The 23,085-nt window shown below is 24.6% G+C and overlaps 6 protein-coding genes across 6 annotated transcripts; 5 read left to right on the plus strand and 1 right to left on the minus strand.

The window, feature by feature from the left end:
- Window positions 1-434: 434 nt before the first annotated feature.
- On the minus strand, window positions 435-3,152 carry PCHAS_1305600 (cleavage and polyadenylation specificity factor subunit 3, putative; the record flags this gene model as incomplete). The annotated part of the gene is made up of 1 exon (XM_737360.2): window positions 435-3,152. One exon carries the CDS (start codon window positions 3,150-3,152, stop codon window positions 435-437), a length of 2,718 nt encoding a protein of 905 aa, XP_742453.2.
- Window positions 3,153-4,734: 1,582 nt separating this feature from the next.
- PCHAS_1305700 (conserved protein, unknown function) lies at window positions 4,735-5,631 on the plus strand (the record flags this gene model as incomplete). Its single annotated transcript, XM_726790.2, has 1 exon — window positions 4,735-5,631. The coding sequence occupies one exon, from the start codon at window positions 4,735-4,737 to the stop codon at window positions 5,629-5,631; it is 897 nt and encodes a 298-aa protein (XP_731883.2).
- A 1,452-nt stretch (window positions 5,632-7,083) lies between these two features.
- Window positions 7,084-10,428, plus strand: PCHAS_1305800 (DNA primase small subunit, putative; the record flags this gene model as incomplete). Its single annotated transcript, XM_016799085.1, has 16 exons — window positions 7,084-7,147; window positions 7,356-7,406; window positions 7,539-7,654; window positions 7,844-7,981; window positions 8,084-8,166; window positions 8,282-8,390; window positions 8,507-8,581; window positions 8,708-8,769; window positions 8,924-9,033; window positions 9,175-9,275; window positions 9,428-9,564; window positions 9,666-9,718; window positions 9,818-9,886; window positions 10,005-10,046; window positions 10,144-10,242; window positions 10,397-10,428. The coding sequence occupies 16 exons, from the start codon at window positions 7,084-7,086 to the stop codon at window positions 10,426-10,428; spliced, it is 1,341 nt and encodes a 446-aa protein (XP_016654427.1).
- A 3,494-nt stretch (window positions 10,429-13,922) lies between these two features.
- Window positions 13,923-17,097, plus strand: PCHAS_1305900 (OST-HTH associated domain protein, putative; the record flags this gene model as incomplete). Its single annotated transcript, XM_016799086.1, has 4 exons — window positions 13,923-14,931; window positions 15,454-15,774; window positions 16,208-16,383; window positions 16,507-17,097. 4 exons carry the CDS (start codon window positions 13,923-13,925, stop codon window positions 17,095-17,097), a joined length of 2,097 nt encoding a protein of 698 aa, XP_016654428.1.
- Window positions 17,098-18,773: 1,676 nt separating this feature from the next.
- Window positions 18,774-19,361, plus strand: PCHAS_1306000 (thioredoxin peroxidase 1, putative; the record flags this gene model as incomplete). Its single annotated transcript, XM_736425.2, has 1 exon — window positions 18,774-19,361. The coding sequence occupies one exon, from the start codon at window positions 18,774-18,776 to the stop codon at window positions 19,359-19,361; it is 588 nt and encodes a 195-aa protein (XP_741518.2).
- Window positions 19,362-20,622: 1,261 nt separating this feature from the next.
- PCHAS_1306100 (copper transporter, putative) lies at window positions 20,623-21,630 on the plus strand (the record flags this gene model as incomplete). Its single annotated transcript, XM_740855.2, has 2 exons — window positions 20,623-21,084; window positions 21,259-21,630. The coding sequence occupies 2 exons, from the start codon at window positions 20,623-20,625 to the stop codon at window positions 21,628-21,630; spliced, it is 834 nt and encodes a 277-aa protein (XP_745948.2).
- Between the last annotated feature and the right edge of the window lie 1,455 nt (window positions 21,631-23,085).

Consider the following 23,085-nt stretch of genomic DNA (forward strand, 5'->3'; position numbering starts at 1 on the left):
AGTTTCTTCAATATTTTTAAATTGTAAACTTCTTCATTTTTTGTAATATACTATTTTTTATTTTAACCCAGATAAAGTAGCCATAATTGGCAATGTCATCTTGCCTGCACTTACCCATATAATCCTATATGTAAACATGGGTAACTGGCTCTTAATTTATAGTTACACATACAATTTGTTTTCTTTTTTCCAAATGTTTATATGTGTATAATTTAGCGATATATGCAATATCGATATATTGCAACAATTTATTTAATTAATTATATAACGTTTTTAAAATTAAGTATTGTTATTATAAGTTATATTTATAAACAATTTTAACAAAAAAAAAGAAAAAGAAAACGGCGAAAGAAAAAATGCATGGATATACGAATATACAAACAACATGAAAATATGATAGCAAGCCGCTTCAACACTGTATCTATGATAATATATCAAAAACACATAGGTAGCATAGATTCTTCAATATTTCTTAAAATCTCTTTAACTTTTATTAAAACAGATTCTTCTTTGCATATAACCTCCCTATTATCCATATCAACAAACACTTGAACATCGTTGTTAGCATTATCCTTAACTTCAAATTTTAATATTTCTCCAATCTCATTAATTTTGCAAATATCATCATATTCGTTATTAGACTTTTCTTCGTTAATCATATTTTTGATATAATCGAAAAATAAATTGTCATACATTTCAAAATTTATATTTTTGCTATTGTTATTTCCCTCAGCATTGCTCTTCATATTTATTTTTTTCTTTTTCCCTTCATCCAAAGCAGATTTTGGATTTTCTGTAGAATCATTTTCACCATTATTATTAATGCATAATAATAAAGCTTGCTTTATATCTCTTTTTAATATTCTTTCAACATTTATATAATTTTCTTCAACAAAGTCAACTATCATTTCGTATATTTGGCTATCCGTTGTATTATTACAAATTGATAAACATTTTTTATTAGATGCCATTGTATCCATAAATTCGAGGATTAAAAAATTTATGCTATCCGCAATCATATCATTAATAAGGCTTGATAGCCAATTAATTTTTATTATTTTTTCCTCTTCACAATATAATATTTTTATATCTTTAACAAAAATTATGTTATCTTCCATAAAAATATCTTCGTATACATTACTTAGAACGTTATACAATGCATCTAATTTATACGGATATCTAATATTAATGGTTTGATCAATTAATGCTGTTTTTAAATTGGTATATTCATGTATATCACTAGGAAAAACAATAACAGGGGCAGATTGCGGTTCAGATATTATTATTGCCTCTATTTCTTCTCCTTCTATTTCATCTTCGATATCTGTATAGTTTTCATCCCTTTCTTCATCTTTTGCTTGTAAACCATCTATTCTTTTCAATTCACTAGATGTATTTTCTACATCAGGTTCTTTTTTAATAAGAACATTTTCAGTAATTTCTTCTTTTTTCATAATATTTTCATTGTCATTCAAATCATCTTGAGCTTCCTCATCTTCTACTGCCTCTGCATTGTCTAACTCATTTTTTTCTGCTAGTTTGATTTGATTTTTTTTTTTTAGTAATTTAATTTTTTTATTAACCTTTTTAATATGGTGAGAAAGCTTCCCTAATGATATAACATGATCATTGTGCTCAAAATGAAAGGATACCTTTTGTAATATTTCCGGAGTAAAAACTGATAAATATTTTTTTTCATCTATTAGTTTATTTTTTAATCTATTTAATTCATTTCTATCACCATGTACTAAAACAACATTTGGGCATTTCAATTTTTCAATAAATGTTTTTGTTTGATTAAAATCGGAATGTGCACTAAATGAAATTTGTTCAAATTGGCATTTCCTTTTAACTAATTTATCATTAATGGTTACAAATTCCGGTTCGGTTTTTAATTCATCTGCTAGGGTTCCTTTAATTGTATACCCAGTTATAATAACTCCGCTTTTCTTATCTGATGCTATTATATTAAAAATACTTTTTGATATACCACTTTGAAGCATACCAGGGGATGCCATAATCACACATGGATAATTATCTTGATATAAATAGTTTAAAATAGAATCTAATGATTTTGCATATTTTACATATTTAAAATTAAAGGGATTTTTACCTTCATTAACAATTTTTTTAATAAATTCACTACATAAATTTATATACGTTTCATAAATGCATAACGATTTTGTAGCCATAGAAGAAATATAGAAAATTGGAATCTTTTGTAAATTAGGATTTCGATCCCAATGTTCTTCTAATATTAATAATATTTCTTGAGCTCGCCCTAAAGCAAAAACAGGTAATAATACCTTTCCTTTACTGTTTAATATATTAGTTAACATATTTAAAAAAATTGTCTCTCGTTTTCTTCTATTATCATGCACTTTAATACCATATGTTCCTTCACATATTAATACATGAACATCAATATTCGGAATTTCAGCTATTGGTATATGCCTATCTATTTCTCTACTATAATCACCTGTATACAATAAACGTATATTATTAATTTCTACTAAAAACATGCATGCACCTATAACATGTCCTGCTCTATATGCAGTAAATTTTACATTTTCAAGTTCAATATTTTCGTGAAAATTAACTGTTTCAATTAATTCCATTGTAGCGTCTATATCATCATCATCATATAATACATTATTGCTATTTTCATCATTATCTCTATCAACAATATAATTATCATAATAAGCATCATCATTGTCATCATTACTAATATATCCATCATTATTTATATTATTCTCCATACCATCAGATCCATTATCTTCTAGCTCTTTTTTACTTTTCATAGATTTATTTTTATTCATTAAATTCATACATTTTTCGATACGCGCATAATCACTCCATAGTAAATAACAAATGCTTTTTGTTGCTTCGGTCATAAAAACTCTCCCTTTAAACCTAGTTTTATTAATTAAATATGGCAATGCACCACTATGATCCATATGAAAATGTGTAATTAAACAGACATCAACTTTTGATATATCATATGCATCATATATAGGTAAACAACCAATCCCCATAAAAGCTGGATGTATTCCACAGTCTAGCATAATCGACGTTTTCTCACTTTCTATTATTACACATGATCGCCCTACTTCGCTAGCTCCTCCCAAACACACAATATTTATGTTACTCATTTTTAAAAAAAAATAATAGTAAATATATAAAACTGGTTAATTTTCCATATATTTGTAAGTGTTCTAAGGAGTTAATTATATCACTGCAGCAAATATATTTTGCAGCAGTCTACTATTATATATTATTATATATATATCACAATACTTTCGTGACTAAATAATTTTGTGCCAGAATATAAGGTGTTTTTTCTTCTCATATATCGCCGGTATAATACATATTAGTATCTCTATTGGAATATGAGAACTGTTATTATTATAACGCATACAAATTTACATCTTTTTTCAATTTCAAAACTTTTATTGTTCTAAAATTGTTTATGCAAAAGTATACAATACATATTCTTGCATAATCCTACTAATTGGGGGTTCGTACAAAAGCTGTTTTTTACACCATTTATTTTTTATACATTTTGTTATCTCAAATGGTTTCCTATTTTTTTTATATCATCAATTATTATAATTACTTCAAAACTGTTGTGTATGTATTAACTGTAATCCTTTCCTTTCATTGAATCACGCGAAAATATGCATGGATATATAGAAGTATAATGCTCTATATAGTATAGAAACATAACATATGCTCATAGAAATGTTTCAATATATTTTTTTTAAAGATATACAAGTCATATATATAACTTTATGTTTATACTCAATTCTCTCCATATAATTAAATGTTCCTACTAAGTATCTTCCTTCATATCTGCAATTCATCATTATATTATCTTAATTTATTTTTTTCATATTTTCTTAAAAATACATTAATTATATTTTTTTATAATATTTATACATTCTATAATTTTATCATTAATAATCATAAAAAAATTGTAAATGCATATATATACGTTTCAGGGGTGTTGCGCATATTTTCAAGCAATTAAAAAAAATAAATCTTATAATACCTTTTTCAATGCTTTATAAACAAAATTATTCACCGTTTTCTTCCCTTTAAATTATGTATATAATATTTTTTTAATATTTATGTGAAAATTTTAAAAATACTTCATTCATATTTTCATTCATTTAATTTCCTACCTTAAGATGGTGAAAATCAGTAAATAAACAATTAAAGATATTATATATTGTTTTTTTATATTAGTAATAATGGTGTATGGCATATAATATATAGCTTATTCTATACAAGTATATATTTATAAAATTCAAGCATATATTTATATTGTAAAATTTGTATATTTTATTTTTTTATTTTAAACGAAAAAACTAAATAAGCAAGAAAATAAGCATATATAATAATGATCCTTTTCATGCCTACCAAAAAAGCTATTACAAAAATATAAACAGAAAAAACAATTTTTACTAGGATTTCACGTATTCATATCATTTTCATAGAGGAAAAATTCAAACATAAAAAAGAGAATCACTTGCAAATACAAAAAATATAACCCTCCATGATATATGTTCAAGAAAAGGGATAAACATATTTAGGAAAATTATGCATAAGCTTGTGAAGACGCACATATATATTAATATACCTATTAATTTGTAAATAAATCGATCACAACTTTTATCATCAAGTTACTATTCATTTCTCATTGAAATATATCCAAACACCAACCAATAGAAAATGATGGAAAGCGAGCATCACTCAGCCGAAAATGTTGCAGAAAAGTCGCTAAAAGAAAAAGGGAACAAAGACAAATTAGCAAAAGAAAAATTAGCCAAAGAAAAAATTGGAAAAGGCTTATATTATGAAGCTCATCAATTAATAAAGTCAATTATAAACAGAAAATTGCAAAAAGATCAATTAGCTAGTTGTTTAAATATTATATTTTATTTTTCATTAAAATTTGCCAATGTAAAGCAATATGTTTTATTATGTGATTTAATGTATCAATGTTGTGTTATATTAACCGAAAATGATATCGAATTCGATTTATATTATGCCGATAAAATAATAGAAATATTTAAAAAATGCCCACCAAATTCTACAGAAGAAAAATATAAATTTATGAACAAATGCATTTTATGGTCAACAGATGATGATCATATATTTGGCTATTTAGAATTTCATAGAGCGATGGGAAATTCCTATTTTGAAGATAAAAAATATAGTTTAGCTCATAATCATTATCTATATCTTGATGATAATGAAATGCTATATAATATAATATCTTGCTGGAGAAAAGAAGCATATCCTAGTGAATATAATTTTTTTATTTTAAGAACAGCATTATGCTTAATTGTACTATATAAGATAGAACAAGCATTGGATCTTATCGAAAATTTTGAAAAAAATTTAGATAAAAAAGATGTCCCATTACCTGTTCAGGTAGCTTACTTAATTACTTGCTCATGCCTATATAAAAATGAACTCTTATATGAAGATATTAAATACAAATACAGACTTATATTAAATTATGATCCCAAATTTCAAAAATATATACAAATGATTGACGATGATATATTTAAAAAAAAAAAGAACGATTTCTTAAGCATTTTTCAAAATATGTTTGGCGGATAATATCAACCGCATGAATTTTATTTCATATAGAAATGTATATATGCAACTTTATGCATGCACATATGATTGTACCCCCTCCAAATGTCAATAATATTTACCCTCACACAATACTTCCTTTTTTGAGGGTGAAAATATAATTAATATTCTTTATAAAAAGTTATATATCTATCCCAATGTATTTAATTATGTTGTTTTTTGGTGCACACAGTCTATATGTATGCAAAGTTCCCGAATCACATTATTTTTTTTAAAGTTATAAATTTTATTATTTTATCCCAATGTTATATATACATGATGCTTGGATTTTTCATTTTTTTTTATTAACTACAGATGCAAATTATGCCACAATTTTCCATTTTATTTGTGTCATTGTGGCTTATATTAAATCCTCTATTTTTGGATGATATATTTTAAATTCATTCAAATTCGTACATTTCATAACAATATAAACAACTTTTCTTTGTATTTATAATATTAAAACATTTGTAAACAAAAAGATGCACTTCATTTCCCATAGGAAATACTGTATGCTACCTTTTTAGTCCCATCATTTAAAATTCAAAAATAAAAATGCCATTCATGATAATAAAATCATAAAATATGCATAATTCAATATGACAGATATTTGTTATAGGTCTACTTCAATTCTTCCATACTATTTCGTTGATAAATCGCTGGAGAAAAATATATATTTGCCATTATATTGATTACGTAAAATTACATATTGGATATCTTCTTTATTTTGGCATTACTTTATTATTACTTTCGTATTAGTTGAATGACATCTTATTAATTTTTTTATTTTGTTACTGCATTTTTTATCCTTTTTTTATTTCTTCATTATTAGGTCTCAATGTATTTAAAAATTGTATACACATATTATAATGTGTGTATTTGCCCATTTTCATAATCTGCACATCATAATTTTCTAATACATATCACAAAGGCATATTATTTAAAAAATGGAAAAATTAACAATTATATGATTACTATAAAATATTTTAATACTTACAAACTCTTAAAATAAGAACGTTAAAATATTAGAAAAATAAAATACACTGAAAATTGCTTGTATGCATATATTACATACTAATTTATAATTAAAAAGAGCCATAACATTTTTTTTTATTTATACTTACGAATCATTTTTATTATGGAATTATAATTAAATTATAAAAGCTAAATATTGCAAAGAAATAATTTGTTCGGAAAGTTTTTGTATAAGCCCTTGCTTCATTCGCAAAATACAGAAATTTGCATAGCTTTTCCATTGATTCTGAAATTTGTGTAATTATATCAATCCACCTTATTATATATATGTGTACTTATATATATAATTGCATATATCTCAATGACTTGCAAAAGCCAAGCCATTTGATAAAGAATAATATTCCACTATTCTTACATACTTTTTCTCTAATTTGGAGAAAATAAAAGAAAATCACCTTTAAAATGGAAATTTTACAAGAAATAAAAGATTCCACAGTTAATGAAACGGATTTAATCTTTTATTACCGTTAGTAAAATATAATACACCATTTATATAAAAATATGTGATTGACATAATATATCTAAATGATAACTCAATGTATAAACAAACAATGTGCTTGTTTCCTTTATCCCGTGCCACATAAAATAAAGCATTATTGTAATATGTCTATAGTTTTTGTTGCTTATCCATTTAATTATTTATCATTTTTTTTCTCGGGTGTTAAAATTAACAGGAAACTTATGTCCTATTACCGATTTATGTAATTGGCTAAACTACAAGAATGGTAACAAGATAAACAAAAACACTAAATAACCCCCACTACATAATAAAAAAAACATATAACCTCGTATATAAAAAGTTGCTTCAACACCTTAACACACATTTTATTTTTAATATATTTTATTTTTGAACAAAGACAACAATGGAAAATATACTCGATTAAACGATCCGAATTTTTTTTCGAAAAGAGAATTTTCTTTTACTTGTAAAAAAAGTGATCAAGGGAAGGAAGAAATATATATGAGATGGCTGGTAAAAAATCAAAATAATACAAAATTATTTCTTTCCTTAAGTTTTATTTTATCCCCAATCGCTGCATTATTTACCTTAAAATATTGCTTACTATCTATATTTTTGCCGCAATATATTTCTTGTTTATTCTTTATTTTCAACTTGTTCTTGTTCTAAATTTTCTCGATTCACATTTCAACGATTTTGCAGTCATTCAACAGCGCCAATGAATTTAAAGATAAACTCCTTTCAAATTTTGTCCCAATTAAATTCGATATAGGAGCAGTATATAATTATCCTGTTTCCCAAAAAGATCAGAAAGGCGATTTATTTCGTCCTATTCAAAAGGTAAAACACGTCAGTATTTTTTATTTATATTCATTTTTATTTTTACTACATTTCTTATTTCTTCTTCTTCTTCTTATTATTATTATTATTGTTTTAATATAGGAATTAATATTCGATATTGATATGAACGATTATGATGATATAAGAACATGCTGTTCAGATAAAAAAGTTTGCAAGCTCTGCTGGTATGCACACATAAATATATAACGATATCCTATTCAATCTGCTTATCATTATTAGTAGCTAATAGTATACCATCTTTTATTTTACTAACATTTTTCTATACTATGAATTATATAGGAAGTTTCTAACTATAGCAATAGTTTTATTGGATACATCCCTAAGAGAAGATTTTGCTTTTCAAAACATATTATGGGTTTATTCAGGAAGACGTGGAATACATTGCTGGGTATATAGATACTTTCATCATATTAAAAAAAAAATATATATATAACAAAATTATATCATCCTACATATGCTATGCACATTTTCTGTTTTAAATTATTTTATTATTTGCTTTCACAGGTGTGTGATGAATCATGCAGACACTACACAACTGATGCTCGAGCAGCCCTTGCTGATTATTTAAACATATTATCAGTAATAAGAAATGCAAACATATAACTTTACTGTGATATAATATTGTAGTAAATCTAGCAGTCTCCTCCGTCTGAATGAGACATCAATTGTGTGTAGTTATAATCATTTAAAATTTTTTTTTAACAGGGATCAGACACTAAAAAAAAAAAAGTCTCTATATGGGGGAAAGAAAAATATCCAATGCTTGAGTAACATAAAAAAATAATAAAAAATAACATTTCATAACCAAATAGTGTAAAATTTATTTATATAAGTAATGCATAAATTATCATGGAACTATATGAAATATGATCGTATACAGCTTTATGAGAAAAAAAATTAAATAAAAATCACCATTTTTAGGCGAGCATTTGATATTTGCTATAAATATTTTGATGTACTTTTGGAAGAACAAGATTTTTTCAAAAAAGGTTCTCCTCATGTTCAAAAAATATTTGACTATTTGCCTTACAGTAATAATGAACCTACACATATTTCTATGTTTGGGAAATATTATTTATCTTATTCTATTTATATATCAATATAATTGCATTGTCTATATATACACTTCATTATATTCATATATTTGTTTACACTGTTTGAAAACTTTACAGCATCTGGAAAAAATGCAGATCCAGTGAAAAGCACAAGAGTTAACGAATTCAAGGAATTTGTTGATAATAACAACTTTAACTCTAAGCAATTATTCGAAAAGGTAATTATCAGATCTTAATTTTAGAGAGTTAATAAATTCAGAAACAATATTTATATGGACCTTTGTAAAATGCATATAACACGTGAAAAAGAAAAATACACACTTTTCATATAATAAAATATTTGCATGTCATATTTTATTCCTTTTTATAGTTAAGTACAATTTATGGATTTCCACTTCCTACTAATTATTTAAAAAAAAAAGAAGCAAATCAGAACCCTGTAATTCCATCATACATAAAAGAAATAGTCTTTCATTTTACATACCCAAGACTTGATATAAATGTCAGGTAATTGCTTCTTCCTTATTCATAACAATGCATTTTATCAAAACCGCATCAAATATTTTCTATATAGTTACATATATTCATATATAACAACCACTTTTTAGCAAGGAAATTAATCACTTGTTGAAGAGCCCATTCTGTATTCACAATGGAACAGGTTATATACTTAAAAGGATATTAAATATATTATTTTTTTAAATATTCATAAATGCATTCAATACCTAATAATTTACTGTCTATATCTTTTTTATAATAGGGAGAGTATGTGTTCCTTTGGATATAAAACAAATTGACAAATTTAACCCCCAATTAGTACCAACATTAAGTAGGTTCATTTCTATTATTAACAATAGTAGTAGCAATATCAGGGGAAATAATCTTTATTTACATAATTATAATTTCTAATACATTATTATACATATATTTTATATTAATCATTGCAGAGTTGCTTCGAGAGCAGTTTGATGATCCACAAAATTCACACAGTATATTTAAATATATTAAAACTTATAAATGACAAATATATGTATATCTTTTGCGGCATTAACATATTATTCTTTTTATCCTTTATTATATTTTTAGTTGATACAGAATATAGAACTTCTTTGAAATCCTATGTAGATTATTTTCGCCATAACTTTGTTGAAAATATATTGTTATCATGCGTGGAAAAAAGAAGAAGTAAAAATAATATAATACACGAACATATATAATATACAGTAGTGTGTTCATTATATGAATAATTTCATATACTACAAAATGGATTTTTCAATATTTTTTAATTAATATGCATATAATAATTATATACGCACTATTTCTTCCCGTTTTACAATAGGAATGAGCGAAGGCCCAAATGCTGTCAATTAATAAATACCTTAAAAAATTAAATAAAAACAATAAATAAGTTTATATATTTTGTGCTTATATTTTATGCCTTATAAAATAATTAATATATAATTTTTTTTAAAAGCACATACCCCAATTTATAACTCATTTTAATGGGTAGTATATGCTGCTTTAATATTAATGTGATTGCCCATAAAATATTCTTTTATTTATTTACTACTTTTTTTTTACTATTTATTTTTTGTTTTCTTTTATAAACCGTCAAGCTCGATAAATTATTTTATAAAATATTATTAAATTATTCTATATCATTTAAAAAGAAAAAAAATTGATAGAAATTTCTAATATTTTCCAATAGCTAGCAACATGGGGTTTACCTAGGAAAAAACACTGGTTTAAAATGGGTGTGTTGCTATCTTAATATTTAGAAAGTATACAAACGGAGAAAGACACAATTACAGCATACTTTGGGTATTATTAGTGGTCATATATATATATCTTTAGCTATTCAAAAATGGGAGCCAGGTGTAAAAATGGTATTGCCTTTAAAATATAATTAATTTAGGGTTTTATTTTTTAGTACCCATGCTTCTCCATTGAAAGGCATACAATAAAAATTAAATAAATACATTTAGAAATAATATTAAATAAATTTCAATAAACATATATGCATTAACATAAATATGTAAAAATTTATAAAACATTATTTCTTTATATATTTCATATAAAATGTATTTTCCTCATTTATGCAATTAAATAGCATATTAATAAGTATTATTAAACGAAATAATTTATATATATACTATTAGTTCGACGGTGTGTTTTTATTCATGCTATCAAAATGGGTGGGAAGTTATATATTTGCTTCATAATTTCGAGGTAAAATTAAAATTGAAATATTCCAAATAAAATAATTCCCCCCTATTGTTAGCAAGCTAAAAAGTAAGCAGGTATGTAGCTATTGGCTATTTTTTATTAACTATGGTTTAAAAAATAAAGGTATTTCCCCATTAAACCAAAGTAGAATACTCCTATAATTATATTTGCCTATCTCTTGGTGTGTTTAAGGTCAATAAGAAGCAAAAAAAAATGTATTTATTCATATTTTTACAAAATAACATTATTTGTAATTACCATTTTTAAAGTTCACCGAAGTGTTGCCTAAACCATTTTGTTCACATATTTGGTCAACTATCTACGTTCCTCTTCTTATTAGATGCATGTATAAATGCTTATAAGTGAACATGTATAAAGTTCGAAAAAGAATCGGCTTATATCTTACCTTTCCATTCACCTCAAAGTATGAAATCAATACCAGGTTCGAAATACCCCCAAAAGTATATAAAAAAAAATTGACCCCCCCCCAATTTTCTTTCTATTTTTTATTTTGGTTATATATATATTGGGTTTTCCAGGTTATTTTAATTTTATTATTATTATCTTTTATTTTCATAAAATTTTCTTTCGCTATTTTTCGTTTTTTCTTTTTTTGAGGTTTATATGTAAACCAATGTAATTAACTCAGCATTTTATTTTCTACCCTCAAATATATTTTATATCACTGATTAAATACATATAGGTTTTCTTCCTTTTAAAATTAAATTTTTAATTTATATTCAATTTAAATAAAATTATTTTCATTAAAAATAATTACCAAATAAGCGTATATAGTGCAAAAATAAATATATAAGTAAATAACCCATACCCTACACCTCAATGCATGAAAATATACGATCGTTTTATGCACCCTGGCTCTTTTATTCCATTCAAAAATATATTATTTGATTTATTGGGAATAATTTAACATGAGCACCATCAAAAATAACTTCAAATGTTTAAATAATCGCATGAAAACCATCTAGACAAGTATTAATGTGCCATACTGGGGTGATAAGCAGATAGGTAGTTTTCACTCATTTTACAGCGACTAGTTTTGTAAATAAGGTAAATAAATAATAAATATAATTCGTATAATCAAGACGATTCAAATAAAGCGGTCAAAATGGCCAAATATAGGCCATTTAACGTCTAAAAGACCCCGTGGTTCTGATTCCCCGCAGTATTAGACTTTCCCATATTTAAACCCACAGACAACATATTTTAACACATTTCTTTGACTTTTTACCACTCTCAAATCGATTTAAACCGTTCAAAAAACGTCTATATCGTCTATGTAACTGTAGCAAATCGTTTAAACTCGTTATATGTTCAATCTAATGAATAAAAACAGATAATTGTCATGCCCACATCTACTATGGGTGTTGTCAGGTTGGTCCCAGATTTGGGTTGCCGTCTTTTTTGAATTTTTCGTACTAAAACCACGGTTTTTGATGAATTTTTGCTCAAATCAATGAATTTTATTTATTATTTATTCATTTTTTAACTGCAAAATTCAAGTAAAATGGTAAATTTCCACGCCAAATTATGATCATATTCCCTAATATTTAATATTAAACGAATATATTTTCCCAAAAAAAAACCCAATTTTCGATTATATTTATAATTTTATAATTATAAAACAACTAATTTATCATTAATTAACAATTATCTCTTCTTTACTTTCTTTCTTATTTTTTTTTTTTTTATATATTTTATAGTTTATCGTGTGTTATTCTTATTTAAACCGCTGTATTTCTTAAAAAACTCAATAAAAATCGTTGTAAAAAGCGAAAATAAATAAATATACCTTAATTTATATATAATTGAACTATCTTACATAAAAATACATGACAATTTTATTGATTCTTGAGGTATGATTCATTATTTTTCCATTAATAAATTCATATAAAAGGCATCTAATATATATATACCAGACTATTGGAGAACACCATTATACATATAAATCTGTTATAAAACACACAATAGAACATATAACAAGAAGTTACATTTTTCTAATAACAACGATTTTTCTTTAACGTGATTTAAACCTATAAGGTGAGTATAATAAATATTTAAATATATTGCTTATGTTTTGTAAATGTCTATGTTTATATGCTCATTATCAATAATATAGCTTTATATATATTAACAATACACTTTATATATACAATATTATTTTTATGCTCAAACTATTTTATTTCTTGATTCGTACTCTGCTTTATTTGCTTATAAAGATTTCAAATAAATAACTATCTTACACACTGTAATATGGGGTCTTTGACCCATCATTAATTGACTTATTGGCCTTGAATAATAATATTGCATCTATTTGTCTTTCTTTAATTTTCTCTTTTTTACATACAAAAAATAATGTTTTCTTAAGTCTAAATTTATTTTCAGATTATATTTCTCACTTTGCATATTTTATTCTATATAGGCATTTTTTATTAAAGGCACATTGGTACACTATATATTTATATCATTTATAAATATCGAAGCCTATATTGTACGTATATATGTACATATATGTTTTTTTTGCAAATATTAAATTTAAATATTATAATTAACTTTTAAAAAATCAAGTAAGATTTATTGTTCCCTACTAAAAACATTAAAATTTTAAGATACTTATTATAATGAATAGCGAAAAGTATACTTGTGAGTACAATAATATGGACAGAAATTATACTGAAACACGAAGGAAAGACGCATACGATAATTATAATGCTGGTATGTGCTCTACTCCCATTGGAAATTTTCCTGAAGATATGTTTCTACATAGCCCATTAAAAGGAATATCTGATTATAATAATTCTAACTATGCAAATTATAGTAATCCAAATATATCAGAGAATTTTACTTATAATCCTAATTCCTATATTCAATATAATGATGCCTTCAAAAAAAGTAATACAGGGGAATCTATGAAAATCCGACCTCGTCCAAACAAAGAAAAATTGTATTATGTCAGAAGTGAAAATGAAATAGAGCATGATGAACAAAATTGTCTAAGAAATAACATATTCGAAATAAATAACAGCTTATGTAAGGCATATCAAAAAAACGATTTTATGAAAATAAATCCAAACATAAAAAGAGTATTAAAAAAAAAATCTAATGTAAATGAGAAATATAATAAAATTAAGAAAGACATATTGCTCACAGGTGATCTATATTTAAAAAGCTTCAATAAGTATTATCCATGTAATTGCTTAAATGTTTACAAAGAAATATATAAGAATACAAAATATGATATTTCTGATTTAAAGCAAGTACACACTGATTTGATTTATTTAATATTAAAATATTTATATTACGAAAGAATATTACCTGAAGCTAATGAAATTAAAAGAAAAATCAACAAGTATTTTCCTGATTGTGCTGTTTTAAATAATAATTTTATAAATATATGTAGAGAAGATCCATATAAGAAATTTGAAATATATCGATCCAATGCTTATGAAAAAGACTTAAAAAAAGGGAAAATAATTTATAAAAAGCCACTTAACAATGAAAACATTTGCATATATTTAAGAGGTGTTCCACGAGATTTTTTTATTAACCCCAATGATGATAATGAAAATATTTCTTTGTATATACCATTAATCTTTATTCATATAATTGATAGATTTAGGATTCAATCAAGTAAGAATTAATAATACTATACACCTTTATATATGCATATATTGTGTACAAATCTATGATTGTCTATTTTGGTTTTAGTATGTCTGCAATGTATATATAAGACATGGTTTACAAAAAGTTGCTTCTTAAAAAGGTCCTACCAAAAGACGTGTCTATTCTTATTTATAATATTACTAATATGTAGTGTCGTTATTCCTGCTTCTTTACGCATAATAATTAAATTTGCATATAATAAATTTTGATTTTACCCAATCCAATAAAATTCATTCATTATGACTTATGATGGAATATACTATGCTATCGTCCATACTTTAAATTTGTATATTCCTTTACTACACATATATGCCATTTCTTCTTCAATACTATTACTCCTGATGTTTTGGCCTCCTTTATATTATATTTTTGTATATATAACATTGCACTTGTACCCTTCAATATATCTATATTAATTTACTGCTTTCGCATGTTCTATGATAATCTGTATTTATTATATTAAAACGTATTTAATATTTTGTTATATAGGCGATAATAATCACAAAGGGGGAAGATATATTCTAGCTGAAACACTAAAGCATACAGGCCCATATATTTTTAGAACTATGAAATTAGGAAGGATAATTCACATTCTACAAAAGTGTATTGATCTAAATATTTTATCATATTTCAACAACAATATAATACCAATATTTACATCAATGTCTATTTCAAAAACGTATATTTCAAAAATGCACGTAAACCAAACACCAGCATTAAAAAATCACAAAGAACAATCAATAAATTTAATCAAAAATAGAATAAGGTCTTTATTATATAGTTATTCAGAGGATAAATCCAAAACAAAAGGTTATACATCATATATTACGCATCTTATATGCAAGTAGTTAAAGAAAATAATAATAAAGCACACTTTTATATAATCAATTTTTGCAGTCTATATATTTAAAATACAATAAAATTGTAGTTTTAATCAAAATAGGTTTAAAGAATGTAGTATAAAAATATGTGGGATAATAACTTCAATACATTTATTGAATTTATAAAATATTCCCCACATTAGGCATCATATTCTATTAATAAATGTAGTAGAAGTAGTTGTATCTGTAAATATATAAAGGCAATGTATGCAAAACAAATGAAATTTCAATTACACAATACATAATACTAATAAGTTTAATATCTATAAAACCGTTGTATTCTTCGATGTGTGAATAAAATATTCGTAAAAATAAATCAAACAAACAATGTATACTTACTTTTCTTTGATTTTTTATCTTAGGGTTTTCTCTTAGTAGGCTTCCATTAATATATAAAAATGTTTATAAGGAAAATATAAACATAGATCAAATAGGATATTCAAAATTAACTGAATTTATAAATAATGAAATGAGCGATATTTGTTTTATTTCAACACAGCATAAATTCCAGTGTATATTACTCCCAGTTATGGAAGATGTGCGTTAAAAAAAACGAATAAATAAAATATATATAATGTGTGCATTATGTGCATACAGGTAAAATAGTTCTACATACGTGACACATGCATATATCCTTCATTTCTTTTCAAATTATTTTTAGGAACAAAAACATAGAGATAAAAATTCAAAGTTAAAAAAAGAAATTGAAATAAAAAGATCGCTAGAATATATAAAAAATTATCAATGGGAAAGGTGTATTTCCTTTTTGCATACTGTGCATCGCTTAAAAAATACACATCCAAATTTTGAGCTGGAATATAGCATGACTAATAATACTACTATTGACGAATTAATGAATGATCCTTTTTTTTGTGATTATAAAAATAACGAACAAAATTCTATTAATGAAGATAATACACCTCCATTGTTACTGCCTCTTGATGTATTTAATTTACCATCGTCTTATGACATGTACAATTCATATTTCAAATCGAATTCGTACTATAGTAAGGATGAAACTGATGATACTTCGGCTATTCAATTTTTAGATACCTCGCAAAATAAATTTGATATCATATGTGATTTTCAAAAATATGAAAATACAAGCATATCTATTGAAGAGCCAATAAACATAAATAACATGCATATACATTCCCCATCATCTTACGAAGTTTTCAATTCTTTATTTAATGATAATACAGAGAATCCTATAATTGATAGGAGAAGTCAAGTTAAAGGAGCCAGCTATTAAATGTTTATGCCTATGGGCAATGCATTTTTTGTTGTGTAAAAATTAATATGAAAAATTAACTCCTGAAAGCCTTTTCAATATAGGAAAAACACCACAACATATAACGCATATATACTATAGTGCTTTTAGCTTGTTTCTACTAAAAAGATACACCAAATTTAACACTTAAATAGTGTTAGTAAAATATTATATTTTAATTTGTTAACGAAAAATAAAGCAAGTGCAAGTTATTTTTCCTCCCCATATGTGTATGCATAAAGGTTACACTCCTTAGTTGTATGCACATTAGCTTTGGGCTAGCTATTTTATCATATATTGTATTTTTAATAAGTACCCATAATTATCGTTGATATAATATGATATACCATGGAAACATTACACTTATACATATAGGGATATTTCAATTTTGTGTAATGACTTGAAGTTTGATAAAAACTTTAAGCATTACTTTTTGTATTTATAATCATGTGATCAGTTAATTCTTTTTTCTTTTTTCCACTTACATATGTGTATAAATTGTGGAATAAGTAAAACACACATTTTACATACTTTAATAATAACATATAACTATATAGATCGTAATAAACATATAATAGACCGTTTAAAATTATATAAAGAAAATATTTTGTTGTATTAGTACTTTTTGTGTGAATAAATGGTTAACCAATTGTAATAATTTCGGAATAACAAATATTTTTTTTAAGTTTAGCTATTTATTTTGTTCTACATTTAAATTGACAACATATTAATATCGAATAAAATATGCGCATTCATGCTTATGACACCTCAAATTGTTTCATCTATTAATTTTATATGTTACATAATTTTATATGTATATTATTTATTCATTTGATTGAAACATACTTAAAGGTGTAGCAATATTCTTCCTAAACACATAAATGTTTTAAGACTAATAGAATAAATATTTATATAAAGTAAAATTGCCCCAATATATTTATTATTTGGACTAAGGATAGCAACTTGTGGCATTTCGAGAAAAGCGATAGATCATTAGTGGGGCAATGAAATCACATTTATAAAGCAAATTTAATTACCTTCAAATCTGTTGCATATATGTATAATTTCGTTGGCTTATATCTCATAATTATTAAAATAATTAAGTAGATATATACACATCTTATAATATATAAAAATTAACAATTATAATGCATTATTTATAATCTTACTAGCCTTATAAGCATCATTTTAATGCAACCTTTGCAAATAAAAAAACAAAAAAAAATTTTATCTTCCGATATAATGGTATATATAGAGAAATCATATTATAAACAAATTGTATAATTACCAATTTTCATGCGATAAAAGCTAAAATAAACTCTGCTTTTTTTTTATTCTTATAATAATTTTACAAGCGCATATATACATAATTCTACTTTTCGGTATGCATTTATAAATAATTAAAGGATTTCGGATATATTATTATACTTTTATTTTATATAATTTTGCTAAAATACTTAAATGTTTAATATTTTTACTAAATAATTTAACAAATTATTTCATTTAATTAAATAAAAAAATATTATTTCATAGAACACCCCCCAAATATTCCATAATAAAAATAATTAAGCATATTTATTTCTTAGCATTTCCACATTTAAGCAACTGCTAAAATTATATTAATATATAATAAATTTTTTTTACCAAACTTGAAAAAAATGCCATCAATTGTAGGAAGCCAAGCCCCACATTTTAAAGCCGAAGCCGTTTTCGGTGATAACAGCTTTGGAGAAGTTAGTTTATCCGACTATATTGGAAAGAAATATATCTTATTATATTTTTACCCATTAGATTTCACTTTTGTTTGCCCATCTGAAATTATAGCTTTAGATAAAGCTCTTGAGTCATTTAAAGAAAGGAATGTAGAATTGTTAGGATGCAGTGTAGATAGCAAATTTACACATTTAGCATGGAAAAAAACACCATTACAACAAGGAGGTATTGGAAATATTAGGCATACTTTGCTATCCGATATTTCAAAAAGCATAGCACGAGATTACGATGTTTTATTTAACGAAAGTGTAGCATTAAGAGCTTTTGTTCTCATAGATAAACAAGGAATTGTTCAACATCTTCTTGTTAATAATTTAGCATTAGGAAGATCAGTTGATGAAATTTTAAGACTAATTGATGCTTTGCAACACCATGAAAAAGTTGGAGATGTATGCCCAGCTAATTGGCAAAAAGGAAAGGAATCCATGAAGCCATCAGAAGAAGGAGTTGCAAAATATTTATCAAACTTGTAAAAGAACAAAAATAAACAAAAACGGTTTAATCCTTAAACCCAAAACAAAGATGCATCCTCACTAACACAAATGTGTGCATCTGTAATCCTATTTTTCATACATTTACTATTAACACTGCGTGAATATTAATTATACTGTGTTATGATATTCTTGTGTATTTTACTATATGTGTATATATTTCTAACGTTGAATGTTTTATTTTTAAAACGACAGTATGAAATTCAAATAAGAAAACTTACTAAAACAATAATAACTAAGAAAGATCTACAATAAAAACTGTATAAGCCATGAGTATAGCAAACTAATATATTTTCCATACTATACTCATGTTGGAATTGAATAACCTTAACACGTTATACAAAAAATTATTTGCAGATATTTCTGTAAATACATATGTATTCAACTTAGTTATATTTCAAGGGCCATCACATATTGCATGCCATATTTTTCTCATATATAATCCTTGAATTGATATGAATTTCCATAAAAAATTTTGTGTTCTTGGCGTAAAATGTACAATACATTTTTTTATCATTACTTATGTACTTCTTTATTTTAATAGATAGTATATAAGCATTTTTATGCCTAAGGTCATATTAAACAGCTCGAAAACGAGTAATTAGCTTTGCTAACTTAATAGTCTCATTAACACATTAACTTATATTAAAAAATTGTATATACATCGGAAAAAATGTATAATTAATAAATAGTAAAATACAAAAAAATAATCTATTTAAAGAGAATAAAACCACAATGATTTTCGAAAAAGTATCCAAATATTACTATTTTAATAATACAAAGCAGTGAACTATATATAGGTACCCATGCTTACACATTGTTCAAAGATATATGCAAACAAACCCCCCAAAAATGGAATTACATATAGAATGTGTTCATACTAAATATAGCAATATATTTTTTACTTTTTCTTGAATTATATATTAAGAGTTTTTTTAATATTATAAAATAAATTCCAAAGTTTATATTCTTCCCTTTTCCAAATAAAATAAAATTAGTACTGCGATAAATTATAAAATATCCTTAATCACATAAATAACATGTAATAATTAATAATAATAATAAAGAGTAAAGTGATTCAATGGCAATAATAATAGTATATGTAAATAATTGAAGAAATCTTATAACAATATCAAAGTAAATAACTAAAACACATATTCCACACTTTATATTTTAGTTGATTATTTAGTATATATATTTCTTTTAAAAACTTCTTATTCGATTATTTAATTTTTTTGACAATATGTGTAAGAGTATATGGAAAATTATATATATTGTTTTAATTATAAACGCTTTACTTTTGGTAAATGTAAATTGTGAGACCAATGATAAAAATAATGACGATGACACCAACGAAAAAAAGGGGTGTTGTGGGGGTACTAATAAACCAATACCATCCGCAAACAAACCGCTAAAGAGTTGCTGTAGCAGTAAAAAATCAGAAAATGATGAATGCAAACCAATATTAGATCTCAATCACATAGGAAGTAATGGAAAAAACAAAATCCCATTTATTTACAAATGCTGTGCAAATCATGATACATATGAAAGTATAATTAACAAGCACTTTAATCAAGAAAATGGGGACAATACAATCGATACTGGAGAAAAAATGAATATGATGATGAGTAATTTATCTATGCCTATGTCATTTCAGAATACTACCCATACTATTATTTTATTCAAATTTTGGGAAACTACCACTGTAAGAACAAAATCGTATATTAAACTTAAATAAGCATATATATATCTATATAATTATATAAGCTTTATGCTTATTTAATGAATATTATATCGATATATATCTATTAATAAAAAATAGCAATGTTACACATATATATACACATCTATATTTTTCTTATATTTAATAAAAATTTAGGTCCCATTTTATTTGATATCACTGATATTATGCTTTGTATTTGGAATATTCTCAGTCGCATTCAAAGTTTTGAGACTATATATAGAAAAGGCGTTACCCACAACAAGCAATGGGAATGTATTCACCAGCATAACTCTATTTAAACATAACACGATTAGAATGATTTTATCTTTTATCATATATAGTTGGGATTACTTATTAATGCTAATTGTAATGACATTTAATGTTGGATTATTTTTCGCTGTAATTTTGGGGTTATCATTTGGATACTTTTTAATGGGAAACAATTTTGTGTCATGCACTCAAAATTCAAACTGTGATGTAGATGCTCATAAAGAGCTTTATGGGGATCCAGCTTGCTGTGGATGTTAATATTTTAACTACAGCCCATATTTCCATATAACACAAGAGGAGCAAGATATTATTCTATATGTTTGTATTCCATAATACAAACTCTTTTGCTTATTAATACTATTCTTAAGCCGTACATTTTTAATAAATACCCTGTTTTAACTCCCGATATTATATTTATATAATAAAAATTAGCCATATTAGCTAAAAAAATTCTTTAATATGCTTTTTTCTATTTTAAATGATAAATATAAGTTTATAAATTTTATGTTTTATTTTTTTTATTATTTTTTATATATTTTTTTTGAAAGTTAGGTGCACACATTATTACACCATTTTTTATACATTTTGATTACACTTTACTACTATGCATTAGAAACGCACCGCATTACCATTCCCTTTCTTTAAAAGTATAACTTACAAGTGTAAACATATTTATTCTATCATTGTTATTCGTATTGATATGTCTTTAAAATGGTATGTATATAAATACCTCGCTCCTTAAAATTGGAGTGGAACCATATTTTTAAATAGGAGAATAATATATAGCAACTTCTATAAAATATGCACTAATCTTTATAGGTTATAAAAATTAGAAATATATATATTTTAAAAAAAGTTAGCATTTTACATATTTATCTTATTTTTATTTCTTTTTATTTCCATTTTTTTATTTTTTACATTTCATCTCTTCACATAATCATATAAACTTTGGGGCGGAAAATGCTTTTCATCTATGCTCAATTTGGCTACATATTATTGTCGCTTCATATTACTATTATATTTTTTCTATCTTATTTTTTTTAGCACAATTTAAATATTTATGTAAATTATACATCCTTATATGCTTATACAATTGGTGTTTTATTTTTTATAAGAATAATAACTTTATGTGGAATTTATATCATTGATTTTTATGCAATATATTTTATTGCCAAAAAAAACATCCAAAAAATTGCAAATATTTTATATGATTACTATAATAACATTTATATAAAGAAAAAAATATATATATTATAAATATACTGTATTAGCGTTAATATCGTATTACAATCTATATTTATATATATTGGCTGTATCAGCAAACATAAACAATATTATTAACAACATGAATGCATAGCTGCAATCATTCACCATTAATCGTTGAAACTGTATGTACAGATCATCCAGTAAATCTCCAAAATATTATATATATTCAAACATACAGCTAAAAAATAACGAAATAATTACATAGATGACTTTGTGAGAAATGAAATTATAATATTTTTCAGTATATAGAAAATTGTATTTGTCAATTTTGTAACTATTTGTTTTTGTAACATTTTTTATGAGTATATATTTGTGCTAACCAATAACCGCGTGAACACATATACCTATTTGCCCATCCAATTGCGAACTTAAGCATGCCGGCAAAAAAAATAAATATCGTCTTATGAATAACCCAAGTTATACATATCATCATATAATTATTCAATT

This window comes from Plasmodium chabaudi (assembly GCF_900002335.3).
Source record: "Plasmodium chabaudi chabaudi strain AS genome assembly, chromosome: 13".
In the NCBI taxonomy this organism is placed as follows: Eukaryota; Apicomplexa; class Aconoidasida; order Haemosporida; family Plasmodiidae; genus Plasmodium; species Plasmodium chabaudi.